At 35.7% G+C, this 24,166-nt stretch overlaps 1 protein-coding gene across 1 annotated transcript in view; it reads right to left on the bottom strand.

Moving 5' to 3' along the window:
* The window catches only part of ANO4 (anoctamin 4), a gene marked incomplete at both ends in the record, with an annotated part of 103,626 nt that overhangs the window by 27,732 nt on the left and 51,728 nt on the right, over positions 1 to 24,166 (bottom strand). Inside the window, 9 exons of the mRNA XM_081330632.1 lie at positions 1,559 to 1,699; positions 3,222 to 3,304; positions 5,449 to 5,509; positions 6,763 to 6,859; positions 8,618 to 8,752; positions 13,335 to 13,456; positions 14,960 to 15,015; positions 16,488 to 16,594; positions 22,190 to 22,321. Coding sequence (XP_081186758.1) covers positions 1,559 to 1,699; positions 3,222 to 3,304; positions 5,449 to 5,509; positions 6,763 to 6,859; positions 8,618 to 8,752; positions 13,335 to 13,456; positions 14,960 to 15,015; positions 16,488 to 16,594; positions 22,190 to 22,321 — 934 coding nt within the window. The remainder of the gene's footprint in view (positions 1 to 1,558; positions 1,700 to 3,221; positions 3,305 to 5,448; positions 5,510 to 6,762; positions 6,860 to 8,617; positions 8,753 to 13,334; positions 13,457 to 14,959; positions 15,016 to 16,487; positions 16,595 to 22,189; positions 22,322 to 24,166) is intronic.

The following is a 24,166-nucleotide window of genomic DNA, read 5'->3' as shown; positions in this document are numbered from 1 at the left end:
AAAAAAAAAGCCAGTCTCAGATGAGAATTGAGAGAAGGAAGCAATGGCTATTACCATAAATATGTATATCCAATTTCTGGAGTAGTCTCAGCATAGAATAATTATGGAATGCTTTGGGATCCATAGATATTGAAGCACTTATTTGTTAGATATTATTGAAAATAAAGGAGATAAAAATTTGCTGAGCTTCACTTCTAAATTGATAAGAAGCAAATGAAAGCCAAATGAAAGCACCTAATAACTGCTTTAATAATCCCTTGAATTTTGAAATGCACTTTGTTCTTATACAACAGCAACCACACAGTAACATTCAATTCCCTGTACTATAAAATAAATGCTGGTTGCATTTATTTTAATACTTAATGACCCCTATAAAATGAAGTTCAGCTGTTTGAAACACATTTTCAATATCTGAAAAATACTTTTCAACAAATAATAAGTTTTAAACTAATTAAACATTTAATTAACCTTGAGTCAAATGCTAAAGAATCATTTTCAGGCTATCAATTATTTTTATAACATAATTAAAGTTAAGCTCATATAAATAATAGTCAAAATAAAAACTATAAAACAATAGTTTATTGTTTGGAAATCTAAAGTTATTATAGGCATAAGGTTTTCTTCCACTTCACATAAGCACATTCAAGAGTGAGGAGACCTCTGTACCACAACCACTATAATCACCTTATGCAAGCAATTGTCCTGCAGTGGTATCTGCAGGAAACTAAGATGACATGAAGTGTGATAATGCCATGGCGTGAATGCTGTTATTATTTGTATTAGACACCTTGACACAAAACCATAATCATTATGTGATTATGTCATTACCCATGTGTTTTCATTTGTCCCACCCTGCCCCTCATCCCAGCCAACACTCATTTATATAAGTCAGGGGTGTCAAACTGCTGGCCCGCTGACCGGACACGTCACACGGAAGTTGCGCCCACCCCATTGCCGGCAATGGCAAAACTGTCCCAATACGTTGCGTGATGTCACGTGACGTTGCAAGTTTGACATGTCTGATATAAGTGTTAAGCTGATGGTCAGTTCACAGAATACATAATTCTACTCTAAGAAAAAGTAGATCTGATTTTGCATTCAATATTAGCTTGAATTGTGGAGTAGTCTTTAATTTTTAAAAAAATATAGAATCTATATTGTGTATGCTTGGAGGGTAAACATATCACACAATAACATGAATTAATCTGCACTAATATTAGATAACAACACTTTCCTTTGCTAGATTTCCCTAGGCAGAGCTTTTTAAAAAAACATGCTAGAATTATGTTTTATTTTCATTCATTAAATTGACCACTCCTATATTTCATTTTTATTAAACCTGATAGCAAGTAAATGTTTCAATAATATTACTGAATATTAAATTCTTTTATATTTCTAGAACATAAGACAACTCTTTAATACAAATGATTTTAAAACAGGAAAAAAACTAGAAAAGTCAAGATGGCTTACTGTTACTTTAAAATATATACACTCCATTTTGCTGATATTTTAAAAATCTAGTTTTCAGGAAAAACAAAATGAATTAAATTTTTCAAACCATAAAAAATATTCCAGATGCAGAAACAATCATTCTACTGCATTTATCTGCAAACGCTTGATAAGGCTCTGATTTTCCAGATATAGGATTCATTCTCTCTTTCTTGGAGTACTTGGCTTCAAACTGGGGGCGTATTTCTTCCTAAAGAATATAATACAATTTTTTTTAAAAAAAGAATTAGATATAATTGTGTAGAGAGCTCAAGTTTTTAGTAATTTTATGAAGCTTTTATTAATACATTACATCTAGTCAAGCCAGTAGAGTGAGATGTTAAAAATATTTAAAAGAATTGCTAAGAAATGAGTAAAGTACTATTGTAATCCTTCAGAGAGAGGTAGCAGATATCTTTACAAAGTTAAATGATTCCTTTAGTTTTTGACATTACAGTACAGTAAAATTCTTCAAACTTCAGGAAAATTACTATGTCCTCCTTCTTGTTGCCTTTCACTATCAAAACTTAACAACAGAAGGTTAATTATGATATTTTAACTAAGTATCTTGCAGCAATGCCAAAGCACTAATGTAGTTGGGCAGCAACAGAGAACCTTAAATCACAGAAGGACCCATTATGAGCTGTCCTCAGCTGTCTGACCTGCTTGATCTCATTAATTGCACTTACTTCTTTCAGTGGCATCTGAGACCTATTTTACTCAAAGCTGCGTTTATAATGGGAGCTGATTCAGAGGTGCTGCTTTGCTTGATTCGATAATGGCGATTACCTTAGATCAGGGGTGTCAACCTGCCAGCCCATGGGCAGGATACATCATAGCAAAACTGCACCCACCCCAATGCCAGCAATGGCAAAAAAGTGGTGATACGTCACGACATGTCACATGACGTTGCAAGTTTGACACCTCTGTCTTAGATGGCCTAAGAATAACACTAAGGTTTGGTATTGCCTCTGAGCAAATTAACATATTGGCAATTACTGCTACAAGCAGAGTGCTGACCCGGTTCTTACGTGGGGACTAAAGGGTTCAGAATTTCATTTATGCATGCTTATTATACTAAAAGAATTTGAAATGAACACATAATGTAATTTTGCACATCCCTTCATTTATCTAAAAACCAAACAACTGACGTATTATGTAGTTAGGTCCTTATTTTCTTGGGAAAAATATATGAACTGCTGACAGTGAGAGAATTTACACTGTTATATTAATATTTGCAACTAAAATTATGTTTTGCTACAAATATATTATTGAATCAATTCATTTTTGAGAATTGAGAATAATATTAGTAATTAATGGAGCGAAGTGCTAAAGCTATCATGAAAGGAGCTAAGAGAAAGGCCTATGCATAGCCACAATGTTTATTCCAAATTTGCTATAGAATAGTTGATGACTAAACTGTTAAATGAGTTTCTTCTCTACAAGAAATGGATATAAGATTCCTTAACATTGCTTGGCCTTTTTTTTACAGCCATCCATCATTTTCTGTTCACTGTTTCATATTGGTCAGACTGTTGACTGATTTGTGTCTTCTGCAATGACAGTGACTCAGCTAAAATTACATAGACTAGAACCAAAAGAGATACTGGGAAACAAACTCTAATTTCTATGTGGCAGGCAATCAGCTTCCATATTTTCTGTTTATATTATAACTGAAGCCGTTAATAGTACATTAATATTAAGTAAAATTGTGACATATTATCCATACGAACCTCCTCTTCTTCCCAGTCAATTAAGTCCCAGTCATAAGCAATTACTGCTCGTCTTCTTTTCCAAAATTCCAAAAAAACAGTGGCTACAGCAGAAAAACAGAAGGAAAAATATATCCAGTAATATTACTGAATGAGAATTTACAACATTCCCCCTCTGCAACCAGAAAATGTATATACAGTATATCAATTCCTCCGATAAATATGGTTACTACATTGTGGAAATGTTTAATCCTTAACTAAATACAAAATGGCAAGTCTCTGGTGTAGTGTGTAATGGAAAAATCACAGAAAGAGGAACGCTTTATTAGTTTCTCAGCACTAGAATTTTAATGTCCCCTATTCTTAGGAAATGTAGGAAATGAACAACATAGGAAGCTATTTCATCCAATTTACTCTGTAGGTATGGCTAGTGGTGATAATCCTTCATATTTCAGGAAGGAAATATCTTCACTGAAGAAAATGTCTGCCTTTTTTCTGATTATTTTTTCTCTGCAGGCCTGACCAGATCTAGGTCAAAGTCAATCTTTTTTTGCTAGCTACTATTCTCACACCAAATGTGGTGCTGTTCAGAGAGTTATTCTGCCAACAGCACAGACCTATATATAGACAGATACAGTTCTAAACCCCTTCACATAATAGCAATAACACTTACATTTATATACCTGTTCAGAGTGCTTTACAGCCCTCTCTAAACCGTTTATAGTCAGCATATTGCCTCCAACAATCTGGGTCCTCATTTTACTGACCTCGGAAGGATGGGAGGCTGAGTCAACCTTGAGCCGGGTGAAAATCTAACTGCTGGCAGTCAGCAGAATTAGCCTGCAATACAGCATTCTAACCACTGCGCCACCAGGGCTCTAATTTCTTCTCAACATTTTGTTTGATTGAAAAGAATGGGGAAAAAAGGATTCGTGGAATACTGTATATAATTTAATCCTATTGTGTTACCTAGAAATTCTTTGGCAGAGATTCAAGTTGAAAGGGTCCTGAAAATAAAGCATGAAATTCTATTGTATTTGATACAATATAAGGAATACATAAATAGGAATATACAAATCGAAATTTGGTCAGTGTTGGTGTAACACATTTCCGCATATTATTTTGTGTTCTGTCAATTTTGTTCTGCGCCTAAAAAGTATGGGAGAAAAATCCTATAGATTGTAATTCATGTTTCCTCTTAATATATGGTGCTTTATTTAAATCTATTCTTGGATACATATTTCTAACATGTCTTAATGCAACAATTTTGGTGGAGAACGACAGTTGATAATGCATTCTGTTCATTGCTGCCAATCTGCATTAGGATAGAATCAGAAAAGATCATATCTTTCTAATCTGACTTTCTAATCTATATGGTGAAAAGCTTCATGAAAAGCTGATGATGGTGGTGGAATGAAGAACCAGTGAGTAGATCAATTCTTCACAGATCTATGTGGTCAGCCGTGATCCTCCTGATATTCTGAAAGAGCCTAAAGACCTGACTCTGCCAGTTAGCTTGGAGCTTCAATGGGGGAATATCACAGTGGAGGTGTGCTCCGCACAAGAAGAGAACTTGAGATTATCCGCAAGTGCTCCTGACAGTTTCTTTTTGGAGAAGAGTTAAAGACAGTGGTTTCCGATAGATTTAGTGCTCTGGGAGATGAGCAAAAGCCAACTTGCTTAAACTGAGGTCACTGCCTTTGAATGTTTACTGGATTTGCAGACTTCCTTTTCTAATCACTTTTAGAAATTTCTTATTAACTGTTTTTCAGCTATTAGGGGTGTTTGGATGTTTGAGTTTGAGGAACCCAGGTAAGTTTCCTTCAATCCAAATAGCAAATGAAGTTTTAAATACAAATTTAAGGACTTTATTTTTTCATGGAATAAAAAGCAAAAGGGTAATTAAATCTTTGGTTTTAGAAAGCTACAGACAAACTAAAGGTATGGAAATTTTTGAAATAAGATTTTGGAATTAATTATAAAGAAGCCTTCCTGTGGGAAACACTTTTATTTTAATTTCTTTTAAACAATAAGATAAATGTCTTGCTGTCCTATATTGTTCCTATTGAGCTTGCAAAGATGAGGGCAGATGAAAATAGAAACATTCATTTTTAAAGGACAGAGCAGAGGCGTAGAAATACCCTAAGAATTTCATGTCATTGAACAAAGTCTGCTGAAGTTAAGCATATCCTCCATTTAGTTATTTTAAACACAATTACATTGATATTGTTTCCTAATCATCACTTACCCCATACTGCCATGAAAACAGCAAAAAAAACAGTTGCCCCATTGTCAAAAAGATGTGTTACCTGGAGAAAAATAATTTGAACTTAAATTCATTTAATTTTTCTTAATTCACATTGTTTTATGATTTGTAAACTAGGCAAAGTCTTATCTATATCAATTTTTATTTCTATCTATTCTACTTAGGAAATCCTTTAAAGTGCAAATTTATCATTAATGGTAAAGCCGTAAGCATGTCTTAGAGGGTTTTCTGTCTAGCGCCAGGAAAATCAGGAAATCCAGACAGTTCAAATGGGTATAAAGATTTATTGTAAGCTTGAGCTCTCTATAAGAATCTGAACTACTAATGGCCAAGGGAAATTAGCAGGAGATAAAAGTAGAAGAAATTCAAGGTGGGCTGGACTTAGATCTCTTGTGGGCACAAAGGGACTCATGATTGATGATGCGTTTGACCCCTCTCTCGGGCTCAGCCTGATCATCTTCTACATTTTCTACGTACTGGTAAGTGAACTTCTCCAAAGAATGGTAAGTAAATACCTTACTGAAGTTTAAAGCTAAACGTTACTTTTATTGGAAGGAATTTTTATATAATTTTTAATAGTTCTAAAATATTTTCACTAGATTCTACTTGTGAGGTTCTCATGGGAACAGAAGAGGAGCTTTGCTAATAAGATTAAATCAAGGGCTATTTTCTAGGACAATGTAGTTAAAAACACATGAGGACTCAAATGTAGCATTTGTTTGAAACTCTTTAAAGTAACTGTTTCGTTCCCAGGATCATGGGGCAAATGCAAAGTGTTGCATTTAAACTGTCACAAACTGTGAAACATATTTTCCAAATTATTTAAGTGCAGCACAACTCCTAGTCCCTGTTCAACCAATTGCCTTCAAAACCTCACAAGTAAAAATATAAACAGAATCCCTATCCCCGTCAAGAGGCTCATCATTTTCAATAAAGGCAATATAAAACAGTAATAATTTTATATAACCTTTAATATAATATAGTGAGCTATAAACATTAAAAGCTTCCTTTAATCTCCTTACTCCTCACTCACTGTATTTATCAGCAAATCCTTTTAAAAAAACTAGGTATGCTTAATACTTTAATATCTTAAGAAGCAAGCTCTTTAAAGGTGTTGCATTCAACTCCACAGAGTTAAATATCTTTTTTTAATGCAATATCTTTAGATTATTTAAAATACAGATACACACACACAAACCCTACATACATACATACATACATACATACATACATACATACATACATACACATAGATAAAACTATTAGTAGAAAAAGAAAAGCAGCATTTATTTGTACCTTGGCATAAACACAGCTATCTGACAACCTCATGAAGGGACAGTATTTATCACAAATTGGACACATAATAATCTCTGTAGCCTGGCAGACTTCTTTACTGCAAAAGAGAAGAGCTAATGATTACTATCCCAAGTTCTAATTAATTTGTTTTACTTAAAAAACCCCTCCCATTATTTAGACAAGTGGAGTTAGAAAGAAAAGGTGGGTTTTTTTCTATAATAATAGAATGTTTTCTTTTGGGCTTAAATTAGTTTAAAGACACATCAGTCAATAGTTCAGGTCATTACATTCAACATGTGTACGATTTTTTTCCACATTTATGTACCAATTTCCATCTGTGCATATGTTCTCTCACTGACTAGTTTCCTTAAATATATATTTATTTTGTAGAAACCTGAGATGCTTCCTTATGCTGCAGACAGGAATAAAGGGAGAAACATTTTCTGGGTATGTGTGCTTGCTGTATCTTTAAATTTCCTGCCTTCTTTGCTGTGACAAGAAGCACTGATGTTAAATTTGCTTTCCAATCATTCTTTAGATTTTTTTGTTTGTCTCATTGAAATTATTGTAATGAATTCTCCTGGGATAGTTAACTGTTTCCTTATTTAGAACGTTTAGACTACATTAGCCTATATAATAACCTTTAGTGTTCCATCCCAGTACAAGTGGCACTTTGGAAGGTCATAGTTAGTTACAAAGGTATACATCATTACAAGTCAGAGCAGGACAAAACCCTTATTTTACCAAAGAAACTTGCATACAGAATAAATAAATCAAGACAATGAAACAAATGAATCAAACTATACTGTGTAATGCATTATGATTGTTGACTGACAAGGAATTAACCATTTACAGAATATTTACAGAATATTCTAGAAATATTTGCCTCATTTTGACTGATAATCATTTTGGCTGATAAAGGAACAAACTAAATCAATTAAAGCATCTGGTAGAGAATATGGGAAGATAGAAGTAGGATAAAGAGACATAGGCAGAGTAAGATATGAGCAGAGAAGGGAGAGGAAAAAAATCTGATTAATTTTCTTAATCATATTAAGATTTAAAAGTTGGAACCAAAATAGCTATTTTTTAATAGAACATATGGAATCTATGATCAAACTCATGAAGTTAAATCAATAAATCAATATCCAACATCTGTCGGTCACCAGGACCAGAGGTTTTGTCTTCTGAGCTTTTGGACTCATGCTGGAGCCCATCTTCAGGAAACTTCTAGAAAGAGGTTCTCTGAGGATGGGCTCCAGCATGAGTCGGAAAGCTTGGAAGAGAAAATCTCTGGTCCTGGTGACCAACCCAGATTGGATCCTGCAATGTTATCCTGGGACAAGTATATTAACCTTCATTTGCATTAAATCAGTGTTGGAATGGCCAAATGATTCAGTGATTACTGTACACGTACAGTATTGGATTAGATTATGGCCTGTTAAACAAATAATAGGATTTTTATGATATAAGGATAGCAAGGTCTGTCAGCAGATGCAAAATACTGCATGGTTGCTAATTGAAAATAATTTAAGATTCATTTGTATATCAAGAAAAAAATGTAGAAATGTCCATATTGCAGGAACAGAACAGCAATATATGATAGGTTTGAAAGAGGAAGTGAGGTAAGTACAGTTTATTAAAATAAATCATATAAAGAGAAAAATAAACATATCTCTTAGAATGGCAAGACCTTTAGCAATGCTGCCACCCTCCAGACTATTCATAAGCACATTGTCTACCACCTTTTGTGCCAAAATAAAAAGTAGCTATGATGTAGTAATTTAATTTAAAAAAAACACCAATATAATTATTTTGGAAATAAGCACAGGAATATATATAATGTTGACTTCACCTGACTTGGCAGTAGTTCAGTGTGGCTACTCCATATAAAAAGACAAACAGTCCAATGAAGGCTGCTGGAAAAAGCATTCCTGTATACCAGCCTAGCCAGGCAAAATATAAACCAATTTTCTCACCAAAATAGCGTCTATTCAAAAACACAAAAGCAAGCAATTTTATTAACATTTCTGAAGTAAAATTTATTAGTGTTTCTTAATATAAAATGATCAAGAAATGTATGGACTTCCCGTATATGAGTAAGATCACATATATGACATTCTTTCACCTGTAGTTTTTAAAAAATATTGTTGTTTTATTGATGTGGATGCATATATTCATGCAAATAAGTAAGCATTATTGAATATCATATTAACACTTGTTTCAAAAACTAATTATCACTAGTGAAAGAATATTCAGATCATTCCTTATACACAATTAGATCAGTAGTCCTGCCTCTTTGTTCATTTAACTTTGTTAGAGATGTCTGCTATTAATTTTGAGAGACTGAATTTTGCCAGTCTATGCCCAAAAGTATGAAAAACAAAGAACAAATTAGTTTCATGAGATAATTTCAATTTCCGTGAGAATTTTTGCAACACTGCTTCTCAGTTTTTCATTCAGGAACTTTATAACTAATTTACATAGCAAAATTGATCATAATTTATCTAGGGTCTGTAATCCATGCTCTTCAGGCAGAAATTAGGTATCCAGTTCAGCCCTTCTATTCTACTGAGCCTCTGCGCTATCTGCCCCCTCTACCACAAAAATCCTGCAGGAGAAGGGCAGTGTGGCATCTGGCAGGGTGAGAGCTGTGAACCATAAACACAAAGCTTTGGCTGTGTCCCTCCACAACAGATACAGTGCCATTGCTGACCTTAATAGGGATATTAAGGAGACAGGTAAAAGTATTTGTGATGATAACTCAAATAAGCAGGGGATTGTGGTCCAAGATGAAGAACTTGTTTTCGACAGGGAGAAGTGCGAATCAGGTATTACACATCAGTCATGCAAGAAAAGAAAGGCATCCAAAAAGAGTAGCCACCTTCTGGTTGGTGATTCAATTATAAGGGATGTAAGTTTAGGAAATGACACAGAGGTTTTGAAAGAGCTCAGGTGTCTTCCACATGCTACTGCCGGTAGGGACAAGAAGCATAGTTCTAAAATAATCAAGAATGCTAACAAGGACTGTGATGTGGAGGCTATTGTACATATGGGCACTAACGATCTGTCTCAAAAAGATGTACTCTCTGTGCAGAATGATTTCCAGAGCTTGGGGCAGGAACTTAGCAGAATAGGCTGTAGGCTTACTTTTTCAGAGGTTTTACCAGTGTATAAGGAGCAAAATGGAAAAGGCCAGCGTATAGCACAATTCAGTATGTGGCTAAAGGAGTGGTGTAAATGGGAAGGCTTTGGATATATTAGTCACAATGTCTGTAGCTGGTCCAATGAAAAATGTACAAAAGAGATGGTTTACATCCATCAAAGAAAGGGACGGAGTTGCTCGGCTATAAATTCACAGACTTTCTGGAGAAATATTTAAACTAAACAGCGGGGACATTGAGTTAATTGATACAGAACATTCCTGTCCCCGGCAATCTAAAAACTATAGGGCCATCAGTGCATGTAACATAGATGTGTGTGTGGACAAGAATATCAACTTTGCTGTCAAGCAAAATCAAGCTTCTAATAGTGAGTGCCACACAAAGTGCACTAACCAAATAGGTGGTAAGACAATAGGGGAACTCAGGCACCACACAGATCATGTAGAAAGTAAGCACAGGGTCAGTCATAAAGGACTCAAATGTCTATACACCAATGCACAGAGTATGAGCACTAAACAAGGTGAACTAGAAATTCAGGTTAATGAGGGCGGATATGATATTGTCGCCATCACGAATACATGGTGGGATGAAACCCACAAATGGAACACACAGCTAGAGGGATTTAAATTATTCAAAAGAAACGGACCAAATAAAAGAGGTGGAGTTGCTCTCTATGTAAGAAATAACTACATCTCTACAGAAATAGAGCACAACAATGATGAAAACTAAACTTGAATGCATTTGGGTCAATATAAAAGGGAGAAAAAATGACATTGCCATAGGTATATATTATAGGCCACCCAACCAAACAGAGGAAATAGATGAACTTTTTGCTAGTCAGCTAACCAAGGTATGTAGGAAGCATATCACAATAGTAATGGGGGACTTTAACTACCCTGACATCAACTGGGAGACAAACTCTGCACAAGTGGAAGATCAAACAGATTCCTGACAAACCTAGCAGACAACTTTGTCACCCAAAAAGTAGAGAAGGGAACTGGGGGATTAACCATTTTGGATCTAATTCTCACTAACAGAGATGAAATGATAGAAGGTGTTGAAGCCACAGGAACCATGGGAGGAAGCGATCATGCAATATTGGAATTCAACATTATGGAAGCACAAGCAATAGAATACAGCCCAACTAGAGTCTTGGACTTTAAGAGAGCTAATTTCAATAAACTTAAGAGAGAGCTTGGGACGGATTCCATGGATGAGAATCCTCAAGTGGAAAAGAACTCAAAAAGCTTGGGAAATTTTGAAAAGTGAGATAATAAAAGCCCAGCCTACCACAATGCCAACAAAGAGGAAAAATAACAGCTCTCAAAAGAAACCAGCATGGCTGCATAAAGAACTCTCTGATAAATTGAAAGATAAAAAGGACAAGTATAGAAAGGACAAGTATAGAAAATGGAAAGAGGGGCACATAACTAAGTCAGGATATCAGCAAATAGCCCGAGCCTGCAAAGACGAAGTGAGGAAAGCTAAGGCTCAAAATGAACTAAGGCTTGTGACCAAAGTCAAAAATAACAAAAAAGCTTCTTTCAACATGTAAAAAACAAAAAAAGTAAAGGAAATCATTGGTCCATTAGTGAGTGAAAGTGGCAAGAAGGTGACAAGCAACAGGGAGAAAACAGAACTATTTAATTCGTTTTTTGCATCTTTCTTTACACAAAGGGAAAAAATATATAGGGGGTACCTTGCTCAGTAGTAGTACCTGTGAGTGGGATCTCAGAGTCCTAGTGGACAATCACTTAAATATGAGCCAGCAGTGTGCTGCAGCTGCCAAAAAAGCCAACACAGTGCTAGGCTGCATTAACAAAGGGATAGAATCAAGATCACGTGAAGTATTAATACCACTTTACCATGCCTTGGTAAGGGCACACTTGGAATACTGCATCCAGTTTTGGTCACCACGATGTAAAAAAGATGTTGAGACTCTGGAAAGAGTACAGAGAAGAGCAACAAAGATGATTAGGGGACTGGAGGCTAAAACATATAAGGAACGGCTGCTGAAATTGGGTATGTCTAGTTTAATGAAGAGAAAGATTAGGGGTGACATGATAGCAGTGTTCCAATATCTCAGGGGCTGCCACAAAGAAGAGGGAGTCAAGCTATTTTCCAAAGCGCCCGAAGGCAGCGCTAGAAGCAACAAATGGAAACTAATCAAGGAGAGAAGCAACACAGAACTTCCTGACAGTTAGAACAATTAACCAGTGGAACAACCTGCCTCCAGAAGCTGTGAATGCTCCAACACTGGAAGTTTTTAAGAAGAGACTGGACAGCCATTTGTCTGAAATTGTATAGGGTTTCCTGCCTGAGCAGGGGGTTGGACTGGATGACCTCCAAGGTCCCTTCCAACTTTACTATTATGATTATAACACAAGGTTTCTATGGGTACAGAGGCCCCTTTGAATCTCAGTATTGCTCCAGATTGATTTTATAGTGTTATTGCACCCTACTACTTGCCATTGTCAGAATTTGCCAGTTTTATGACTGTGATTTCAGAAAGAAACTTAACTAGATCCCAGAGGTAGGAACCTTGAGAATCTCAAAATAAGCCTCTGCAGAGCTGGATGCAGTGGACATGGGCAAAGTCATCTTAGGTTGTTTTTTTACCTGGTTAGCCCTGGTAGAATTATCTAGCAGTACAAAGATCACTTTAACCATTTAGCAAATAAGTGTACAAAGGGAAGGAAGTAAAACTTCCTCTAAATGGCTGGAAAAAGATATCCATTCCATATAAATATACATTCTGTATATTTAATTGAACATGCATCGGTTCCTGTGCTTCTGCTGTACACCCACTTTAAACTGTTTGAAATTCTTCATTCCACTAATATAGTATGTGCTAAAGGCTTTCAGTAATCAGTTCTCATATTCCTCTCTGAATGCCACGGTTCTCACAAGAACAACATCTGTCAGAGGAGGCCTTTCAAAAGGGAGTTTACCATGTTAACTTTGATAAATTGCTAAGCACATTGATTTGTGCTTTAAATTGTAAGCCGCCCTGAGTCTTCGGAGAAGGGCGGGATATAAACGGGATTAAAATAATAAAAAAAATCAGAAAAATGTGTAATGATATGTTACATCATCTTTGATATGATGTCAATATGCAGATATAACACTTGTTTCTTTCCCAGAGAAAGCAGCAATAGACATATTTTTCAGTTCACCAACAATGCAACTTAAGTATGATCTGGTAAACCTCATCAATGAAAAGGTAACAGGGCAGATTAGTCTCCTGGAACTCACAAGAGTTCTTGAAAATTTCAAATACATGTGTGAATATCAAAAACTCAAATGAGGCAACAAATCAATTGCCTCAAATGAAACCACAAAATATATTTCAGTATTTTAGGTTACCTATACATTTCCAATACAAATGACTTTTTAAAGAAAATTTACCGTATAAGATCCAAAGGTTGGTATTTATACCAAGCTCTCCATGAGGCCCAGCATTCATAAAGTAGATGCCTGTGGTTTTCTGCCCCATGACTTTTTATGGAATTTTTACTTTTGTAACTACCCTAAAATACAAGTAAATAAATAATTAGTTAATAGATATTCATAAATATCAATGATTCATAAATATAGATTTAGCATTATTTATCACCAAAATTCTGTTATCATTCAAATTATGATTAGCTGGTGCTCTATTCTATCTTAGAAAATTAAGAAGGAAGCTATAAATCTATATAAAATTTTCTGAGAATAAGTCTTACTGAACACAATGGCTCATATATCTGAGTAGACCCCATATTTCAAAGAAGCAACCACAATTTTTGAAGATTACTTTGTAAGAATAGAGGTCTTAATTCAGTGTAAAAATAAGTGCAGTGTTAAAAATGAAAGACTGAATTTGATATTTTGTAGTAAAGCTATACATATAAAGTTAATCAAAAAGAAAAAATACTAGTTATTACCTATGTGTAGAAACCTTCTTCCAAACTTTCATTTGTCTTAAAATATGTAATTTTGTCCAACAATTACAGGTAGTCTTTGACTTATGATCATAATTGAGCCCAAAAATTATGTTTCTAAGCGAGTCATTTGTTAAGTGAATTTTGCCCCATTTTGACATTTCTTGCCACAGATGTTAAGTGAATCACTGCAGTTGTTATTAACATGGTTGTTAAATGAATCTGAATTTCACTGACTTTGCTTGTCAGAAAATCACAAAGGGTGATCACATCACCTGGGACACTGCAACTGTCACAAATGAGTCAGTTGACAAGCTTCTGAATTTTGATGATGACTATGGGGATGTTGCAATGGTCATAAGTGTGAAAAATGGTCATAAGTCACTTTTTCAGTGCTGCTGTAACTTTGCATGGTCACAAAATGAACTATTGTATGTCGAGGACTACCTGTATACAAAATTAAGCAAGGTTCACACAGAACAGCTGTCTTGCATATGCAAAGTTACACTTATTCTAGACAAAAATGTAGAAGGCCCGATGATTGGGAATGGTTGTATATTGAGTTATTGATTGTTGTTATCATTGATTATAAATCTTGTACTTGCTGGAGTTATTTCTTCCGTAATGTCAGTTAGGCAAGTATTAGAATAACTTATTGAGAAGTCTTTAATTTCATCAGGAGAAAAAGCACTTGAAGAATATATATTTGTAAATTCACGATTTGATTACAAAGGTTTGCGTTCCTGTGGGAACGCTCCCCTGAAATTTCCACTGATGGTCCTGAATTTATAGTCTTTCATTCTATCATTCATTGTTTTTGACTTAAAAAGCTGTAAGCCACCTTTTATGAACCTCATCTTCAGACATATTTTCTTAAATATGAATTTATACATCAAAACCTTTAAATTAGTCTGACTTTTTTGATCATTATTTGTTGTGAATTCAAAGGCTTATCTTTCTAAAAAAAATCTGAAATTCCATTTTGTTTCATTTGTCCAAATGAGAGAACCTAGATGGATTCTCCCCTTAATATAGTGAAAATCAGAATTAATGGACCAACAATAATGGTGGGAAGTAATTGGATTAAGAAAAATAAAATAGAAGGAATACCTCATGAAGAGGAAATGCAGCTTCATAGGAACCATTAGTAAGCAACCGATTGAGACCTAGAAATAGAAATATTTAATATATAACAGAAAAGGCTGGAATGAATACAGTATAATATATTATATTCAGCGTTAATCTAGATGTGCTTAAATTGAATCAGTCAATCAATCTAATATGATTGTATTCAAAGAGTGGGTAGTAGGTGTAAATATGAGAAGATACAAGTTACAAATACTACACACACTTTAGTATTTTTCTGAAAGTTACTATTGAATTAAAAGATACAAGAAGGAACAATTTTGGTAGCTAATAATTTCATCAAAAAATATATTAGTATTGGTTGTCTTCTACCCATGACCACAACTGACCCCACCCCAAATTTCTGTTGTTAAGACATTGGTTAAGTGAGTTTTGCCCAATTTTATGACCATTCTGGCCACAGTTGTTAAGAGAATCACTGCAGTTGATAAATTAGTAAAATTGTTGTTAAAGGAATCTGGCTTCCCCATTGACTTTGTATGTCAGATTGTTGCAAAAGAAGATCACATGACCTTGAGACACAGCAATGGTCATAAATATGAACTGGATTTTGATCACATGATCATGGGGAGGCTAAAAGGTTGTAACTGTGAAAAACGGTCATAAGTCAAAAGTTTTTCAGTATTGTTTTAACTTTGAACAGTCACTAAATGAACTGTTGTAAGTCGAGGACTACCTGTACTGCAGCTTCTCTTAACTCTATTCCAGGGCTTTTCAACCTTTTCACCCATTGTACCATTTTTAGGATATGGCAACATCCAAGTACCACCAGTCGCTTAGCAAGGTGTCAAAAACTTGATGACCAAAAAAAAAAGAGAGGAAAAAAGTGATGAAGTACAGGTAACCCTTGACTTACAACAGTTTGCTTAGTGACTGTTCAAAGTTACAATGGCACTGAAAAAAGTGCCCTCCAAGCCACAGCCAAGCAAGACACCTGCCCGCCTGCCTGGCGGCGCTCTTCCTCCTGTCCGAGGTTTTCATTGTTGTGAGCATTTCTGTTGAGGATTGGCAGTGGGGGTGAGGTGGGGGTGTTTGGTTTTTATTCCCCCCATCTGCTAGGTGGTTGCAACAGGTTTTGGTCACTTCACATGACCCTGGGACACTGTGACTGTCATAAATATGAATCAGTTGCCAAGCATCTGAATGTAAATCACAAGACCCTGGAGATGCTGCAACATTCCAGTTGACTGGTGCTTCTTCTGGGCTCAGAAGCGCCAGGATCAGTGCCAAGCTCCATCTGGAGCCTGGCATTGATCCTGGCAATTCCGCTGAGCCTTGACAGCCCTGCAGCTCCAGCCATCTTTCGCTCAGGCTTGTGCGGTGCTACCACCGGTTCAGCTCATTCCCCTCCCGCTACCACTGGTCGTGTACCACCTGCCAGGTGCCAGTGTACCACAGGTGGTACCCGTACCACTGGTTGAAAAGCCCTGCTCTATTCTGTGTAACAGCAAAGGTTGAAATGGAGTAAGAGTTGCAGAAATCCCACACTTACCGACTTTATTTTTTCCTTCTTCATATTTCATCCTTTGTAAAATATGATGAACAATCCTACTTCTTGTAGCATTGTTAAAAAATGTGTCCTTATTGTGAACGATAAAGCTGTTTTGAAAATACAAGCAAGGAAATGCAATTATTGTTTCTGACAACTGAAAAGGTTTCACTAATATTTCTGACATACCAACAGTAAAATATAAAAAATATACAGTAAATAAACGTGTCCTGTATAAAAGTTCTAATCAACCGCATTTTTTTAAAAAATATTGTAAATAAAAGCTGTTGCTTATTAGAGTTTGTAGGATATATAGTTACAAAGAGGTAAATCAGCTTCAGTGATATTTTTTATAAAATGAAAGGATCATACCAATTTATTTCTGGATGAAGCAAACGATGAGTCCCCTTGACAATTCTGTTAACCAAATTGGCCACTGAATCTTAAATCAATACCAAACTTGAGTGAAAAAGTATGTCATTCCTCACCAGATATGACAAGTCAACATTAAGATTATGCAACGCTTAGAATACTAAGGCAAAAAGGTGTTCCAAAATATAGGAAAAGCTGCGGTTGCTTTAAGGAATTATATCCTATACACACCCAAATACCTTTTTGCCTTCAAATCCAAATGCTCTGATTAGAAACATTCAGAGTCAATAAACCCTCAAGCTAGTTAGTATATAACCAAATGCACCTGCAAGACGTGGAAACAACTGAAATGCCTAGCAGAAGATAAGTGAAACCTACAGAGAATTATGGGAGGCAAACTGGATAATGTAACTAGGGATTACAGAATTTCATTTTATTCACTTTTTTGGACACATTCCTTTTTAAAAATATTGAATACTAGAAATACTATATTTTCATTTGTTATATGGTAGACTAAGAAATCAATAGAAGTGGTTTAGATATCTGAAAGTGCTCTTGATGTGACATAGAGCAGAATATAGGATGTGCAGCACACTATCAGATAAAGAATAACTTTGATTGCAGCTGGCAATTAAGTCAGCAGATTAATTTTGATTTATCTAGCTCGGAAATATTGTAGATTAAAAATCACAGATTTGGATCAAATGTAATGATCGCCTGTAATAAAATTTAGGCAACAAATTTTTATCTATTGGAAGACATGCAAAAATAGGTTGAGCCTGCTTTACTTTGCAGTAATTCTTTCAGAACACTAAGATGTGTGGCATTATATCAAATAAAAATAGCCACTTTAAAAAATATTACCCATGTACTAACTATATGGACCAAAAATGCTTAACTAAGTTTTCATTTTCTTTTCCTATTGTGGTGGTAACAGTCATTGTAGAATTCAACATGACATTTCCAAAGATAAGACTTCAAAATTTATTTTCATATTAAAATATCTTTTTTCTTTCAGATAATATTTATTTGCTACAATTAATTCAAGCGCTAATTTATATATATATATATAAATTAGCCTGACCAAAATTAACCCTGATGACGCCAACAAAATCAGATTCGAAGTTACCAACATCCTCTGCACCAGCAAACCACCCAAAAGCAACTTACCCAAAGAGGAACAGACAGCACTACTTAACCTAAAAAATGACACCAGCATAATCATTCTGCCAGCAGACAAAGGCAACGCCACAGTGGTAATGAACTCATCTGACTACCATACCAAATTATCCAACCTACTCCGAGACTCCACATACAAACTCCTCAAGACAGATCCCACCACCTACCTGGAAAAAACCACAAAATCCAAAATAAAAGCCACCCCCATCAGTGAAGAGATCCAGAAAACAATCATTCCCAGAGAAAAATCATCCAGATGTCCTAAGCTCTATGGTCTGCCCAAGATACACAAAGAAGGAACCCCACTCAGACCCATAGTCAGCTCCATAGGCTCACCTCTACAAAATCTAGCCAAATTTCTTGCCAAACAACTACAGCCTTACGCAAATTCCATCACCTCACACGTACAAAATTCATTCCAATTCATAGAGATCATAAGTAAACTAAACTTACAGCCCTGTGACCTACTTGTGAGCTTCGATGTCATATTCCTCTTCACCCAAGTGCCAATCAAAGAAGCCTTGACAGCTATCCTAAATAAATACAACCCCCCAAAACACATCCTAGATCTGACCAACCACTGCCTATCTAACACATACTTCATCTACAATGGACAAAGATACAAACAAATGGAAGGAGCACCCATGGGATCACCCCTTTCACCTGTCATCGCAAACCTCTACATGGAACACTTTGAAACCCTCGCTCTAGAAAAATCCAACCACAAACCCAAACTCTGGCTCAGATACAAAGATGACACCTTCGTAATCTGGCCACACGGCAAAGAAAAACTGGATGACTTCCTCACACACCTCAATAGCCTACACCCCAAAATACAATTCACCATGGAAACAGAAGCTAACAATCAACTTCCCTTCCTTGATGTCTTAGTCTACAAGAAATCCAACGGCTCCCTAGGACACACTATCTACCATAAAAAAACACACACAAACCGCTATATGAACGCACTCTCACACCACCACCCAGCACAGATCAACTCCGTAGCCAAGACACTCATCTCCAGAACAAAACACCTAGCTGACGAACAACACCAAAAAACCGAACTACACACTCTCACTAATGTACTAACAGCCAATGGATTCCAAAGAAACATGATTACCAACTTAATCCAAAGAGAGACACCCACAAAAACCCAAGACAGAGAACAAGAAAATGGCAAAGCCCTCCTCCCATACTTAAAAGGGACCACAGACAGAATCAGCAAGGTCCTCCAAAAACACAACATCAAAACAGCATTCTACACAGACAGAAAAATATCCACCATCCTAAGAAACCCCAAGGACATAATTGGCTTAGAAAACCAAGGAGTATATGAAATCCCATGCACCACCTGCCCCACCACATACATCGGACAGACCAACAGAAGAATAAGTGCACGCATTGAAGAGCACAAAAACTCACTCAGAAAGGGAGAACAAACTTCATCCCTGGTCCAACACTTTGAAGCCACGGAACATGAAATTGATTTTAAAAAACCAAAACTATCGCCAAAATTGAACATTTTAACAACAGAATAATCAGAGAAGCCATTGAGATAGAAAAACGCCCCCACAGCATGAACAAACGAGATGATACCTCTCGCCTACCAGCCATTTGGAAACCCACCTTGATTGACAGACGAGTCCCAACCACCAAGAATGATACCAGACCCAAACTCATGATAACACCACATGACATCACCACCACACAACCATTCAAAAAGCAAATCCGAACCCACAATGATAATGAGGCACAACCACAAAACAGAAACCTAACTACAGCTGCAACATCAGCCACTTTAAACCCCTCCAAACCACACAATAAGCAAACTGACACCCACTATAAAAACATGGCACCACCACAAACACGAAGCCGAACAAAAGCAGCACAACTCACCAGCTCAGGTCTAAGGCTGGCAGCTGAGACCAGCCCATCCACTCAAAACACACCCCCACCCAATCAGAACACACCCACCATTCAAAACACACTCCCACCCAATCAAAACACACTTAATCCCCCACCCAATCAGAGCACACCTCCACCCACAGTACACACCCCCTCTGGCAGTTTAAAAAAGAGGAACAAACAGCCACATGCTTCTCCCAGAAGAAGGAAGCTGAAGCCACCAGCCTGATGATGACGGATGGGATTCCGTCGAAACGTTGCTCCTACACCTTTAGTTCTACACGGGAAAAAACCCGAATGACCAAAGATCCATATATCTATATATCTATATATCTATATATCTATATATCTATATCTATATCTATATCTATATCTATATCTATATCTCTATATCTATATCTATATCTATATCTATATCTATCTATCTATCTATCTATATATACACATACATACATACATACATATATATATATATATTAGTTAAGGCCCTCTTTATGTCAGAAAGCTATTTGTTCCTTTCATACTTGTAATGGAAATCCATAAATGCATTTGTTATCGCTTAATTTTTTATATAAGATGCTTTGTAAAATACAGATTAGAATTATGAACTATATGCAGATGATTGTAAGCATTTAAGTAGATCAGCTATCTCAGCCTTTTATTTTGATATTTTGGTCTTTATTGCATAATTGATGTATTAATGTTATATTTTATGCTGCATAGGATATATTCTATTTATTTTTTTTAAAAAAATTGTTTTATTAATTTTTAAGAATTACAATCTATAGTGCTAAGTAAAAAACATGTCTGGGTTCACATATTTAACATTAACTTCTTCAGTATAAATCTATTCAGTACTGCACAATCCAATATATTTTCCCTGATCCTCCTTTCTTCCCCATATTTTTTCCATTACAGTACAATTCTTGGTACTATTGATGTGTACAAGTTAGATATAAACATCTTCATCATGTTTACTAATCTGTTCTTCTAATCATATTCAAACAAGTATTTAAACATGTAATGCCCCATCTAATAAGTCAAATCATCAATTTTTAAAATCTCTTTCTTTCTTTCTTTCTTTCTTTCTTTCTTTCTTTCTTTCTTTCTTTCTTTGCCAAGTAGCTTTCCAAGGCAAATTAAATCGCCCAGGAATTTTCTATTTTTGTGAAAGTTGCTTGGCATGAGGAAGATAATTTAGGGTATTTTTGAGGGGGAATTCCACCCATTTATATTCCTTAAGCAACTCCCACTTTTCTTCTCCCTCAATTTCTCTTTTCATTTTTGTCTCCCAAGTTGTAACATTTCCCGACAGCTCTATGTTCCATTTTTAAAAAAATCTTCTTCCTTGTCATAAGGTGTAATTTGCAGACTTAAGGGGAAAGGGTCTTTTGCATTTTCATTGTTATCTGTAGGTCTTGCAGTATTTTATTTGTATATGATATTTATATTTCCCTTCTTTTATCTCTTCCATCTCTAGGTCCATTTCCTCTGCTTCATCTTCTGATTTCTGATTTCTGATTTCTTTGTAGTCGTTGTCTGGGAACTTTCTACAACAGTTGTAGATTTAATTTGGAGATTTGCTCATTTATATTATCTAAATTATTTTTAGTCTCATTATGGTTTCTTTTTATGTCCTCTTTGTATGCAACAATTGTTTGGTGAATTAGTTGTAGCATAGAGTATATTTCGTTCTGAAAGGTGTTTGTTTTTTCTTGAGGCATCATTCCTGGAGATCCTCTAGTATCACCAGTCTCAGTAAAAGTAGAACAAAGTTTCCTCTAGTTTTCTGGTCTTTATATGTAGCCTTTATAATCCAATAGGTTCCAGAGTACAGGTCCAGTCCCAAAAACAATATTATATAGTGATCCTTTGTCTCAGGCATCCAAAAATTGTCAATCAGGCAAGGTTGTAATCCACAATGTTCAAAGTGTTCAAAATGTTCTGCCTCCCTGAACACAGCTCAAAAGTCCTTCCCAGCCAGACCTATTCAAAGGTCATAGGGTATATTTCATATGGAGAAGTTGGATCAACAAGTAATGAAAGAAACAGAACCAAATACATTGCTAACCTGGTGTTGTTATTTAGCTAGTATGCACCCAGCAAATATTACAGGATGTGGACTTTTTTTAGTATGTTAAGGATTATTCAGAATTCAGCATTTGAAAAATTATCAAGCAGTACAAGGTCCCATTTTCACTTAAATGTAAATATTTCCCTTTTCACATTTGCCTTTTTATAAAACTCACTGATGAATCCTTTGTTGACTAAATGGAGCTGTGTAGCAGTTATTTTCTTCCAAATCTGGCATCCTTTTCTTGTCCAAACTCATTGGCTTTCTAGGTAACCATCCTCGAAACCTGCTTAATTCTTTCTCAATTCTGCAAGAGATGAAAGGGAAGGCAAACTTAACGATACCAATATATTTCAGTGGAAATAAGCATTTTCTATACATAAACATTTTATGGATACAGAGGATATTAAATGCAATAATTTTCCAGACATTAATCACAATTAACTATGGGCAAATAACTCTGCCATGACTAAACAGCCTATAACTATGTGTGTACACAATATATATATAAAATAACGGTCAATCTAGCTTGCTTCACAATAGATAACATGGAGGATTCTTAAGATACATCTCTTATAATCACATCTTTGCTTTGATAAAGATTTTGAGACGGAAAAGCAAAGGAATGAAGCATTTAGATTTCTCTTCCTTTTAAGTTTCTCAGTTCAAAAAGCTAAGAGCTTTAAAGTTTGTAGCAAACAGGAAAAGATGCTTTGGCAATAATCTCAGGATACTTTTTCCACTAATTTTTAGCACAAAATTTCAATATAGACCATTTATTAACAATTTAATTTTCAAAAGCTTTAACTCTTTGATTAAAAATTTAATCTTATCTAAAAAAAACTACATAAAATACAAAAACTTCCTAGACTCATTATGAAAGATTCTGGCAAGAGAACTTTAGGGAAATGGTTTTGCTACCATTTTCTACCTACTCATTTGTCACAAAGAGAGCTTTTAAAAAACATTGCTATCTTAGTTTGTTTCAATAGTACTTGTTTTGGTCAAGCTAGGAGATTATGAAAAGCTAATCAGGGCAATGTCTGGTAAATATTTGGATAAGTAATTGAGAATAATAGGCTAGTCTAGGAAGGAAAAAAATGCGGAAGAAAACAATCCCAAATCACTACCAAGAAAACTTCCTGGATGTATCAATATAGGAACCAAGTGCTGAGTTTTATTCACTTCAAAGAGACTTTAATGCTTATTTGAGTATGCTGCAAAACGTATTAACTGTCAGAATGTGGCATCTGCACTGGTCTTCCATTCCCAATCCCAAAACTCTGACTTTGTTTTTTAATAAAAGCAAAACAGTTATCAGGAGACTAGTCAGTTACTATATAATGTTTGCAACTGTACAAATAGCATCCATAGGCAACATGAGCTACGTGGCCTGGGATCAGGTTACCCGAAAGACCATCTTTCTCCAAGAGTATCTACCTATTCAATTTGGTCCAGAGGATTCCACCAGAGTGTTGGCTGTCAGGGATCAGAAGATGGGCCTTTTCTTTGGTAGATCTTGCTCACTCAAATATTCTCCAGCCCTGTTGACCTTCTGTAAGGTTTTAAAAACCTGACTGTGTACCCGGGCTCTGAATGTGTTAAGGGCCTCATTTCTTGGCTTTACCGTTAACTGATTAATTATCTCAGCATACACACACACACACACACACACACACACACACACACACACACACACACACACACAGAGTGTTACTCAGTTGAGAAGGATGACCATAGAAAATAAATAAATAAATAGCTGCTGTTAGTATTTGTTTTCTTGTTACACTGTACTGAAAAATAATGGCACTAATATCAGTGGCATTATGGTCTAGTGCAGGGGTCGGCAACCTCGGCTCTTTTATGACTCGTGGACTTCAACTCCCAGAATTCCTGAGCCAGCATAGCTGGCTCAGGAATTCTGGGAGTTGAAGTCCACGAGTCATAAAAGAGCCGAGGTTGCCGACCCCTGGTCTAGTGAAAGGTCAAAGCAAAACAAAACCAAAAAAAATACTTGTGTGATTGTCTGAAAATCTATTCCTAGCTGAAATGTCCTATCTATATTCTTACTTATCATTGTTTTGTAGGATATTTCATATTATTATTTGGAAAATACTCTGAAATATATTTACATCCATCATAATTTACTTTA

Source organism: Vipera berus, assembly GCF_964194415.1.
Source record: "Vipera berus genome assembly, chromosome: 6".
Taxonomy (NCBI): Eukaryota; Metazoa; Chordata; class Lepidosauria; order Squamata; family Viperidae; genus Vipera; species Vipera berus.
This window is presented reverse-complemented; position numbering and strand designations above follow the sequence as displayed.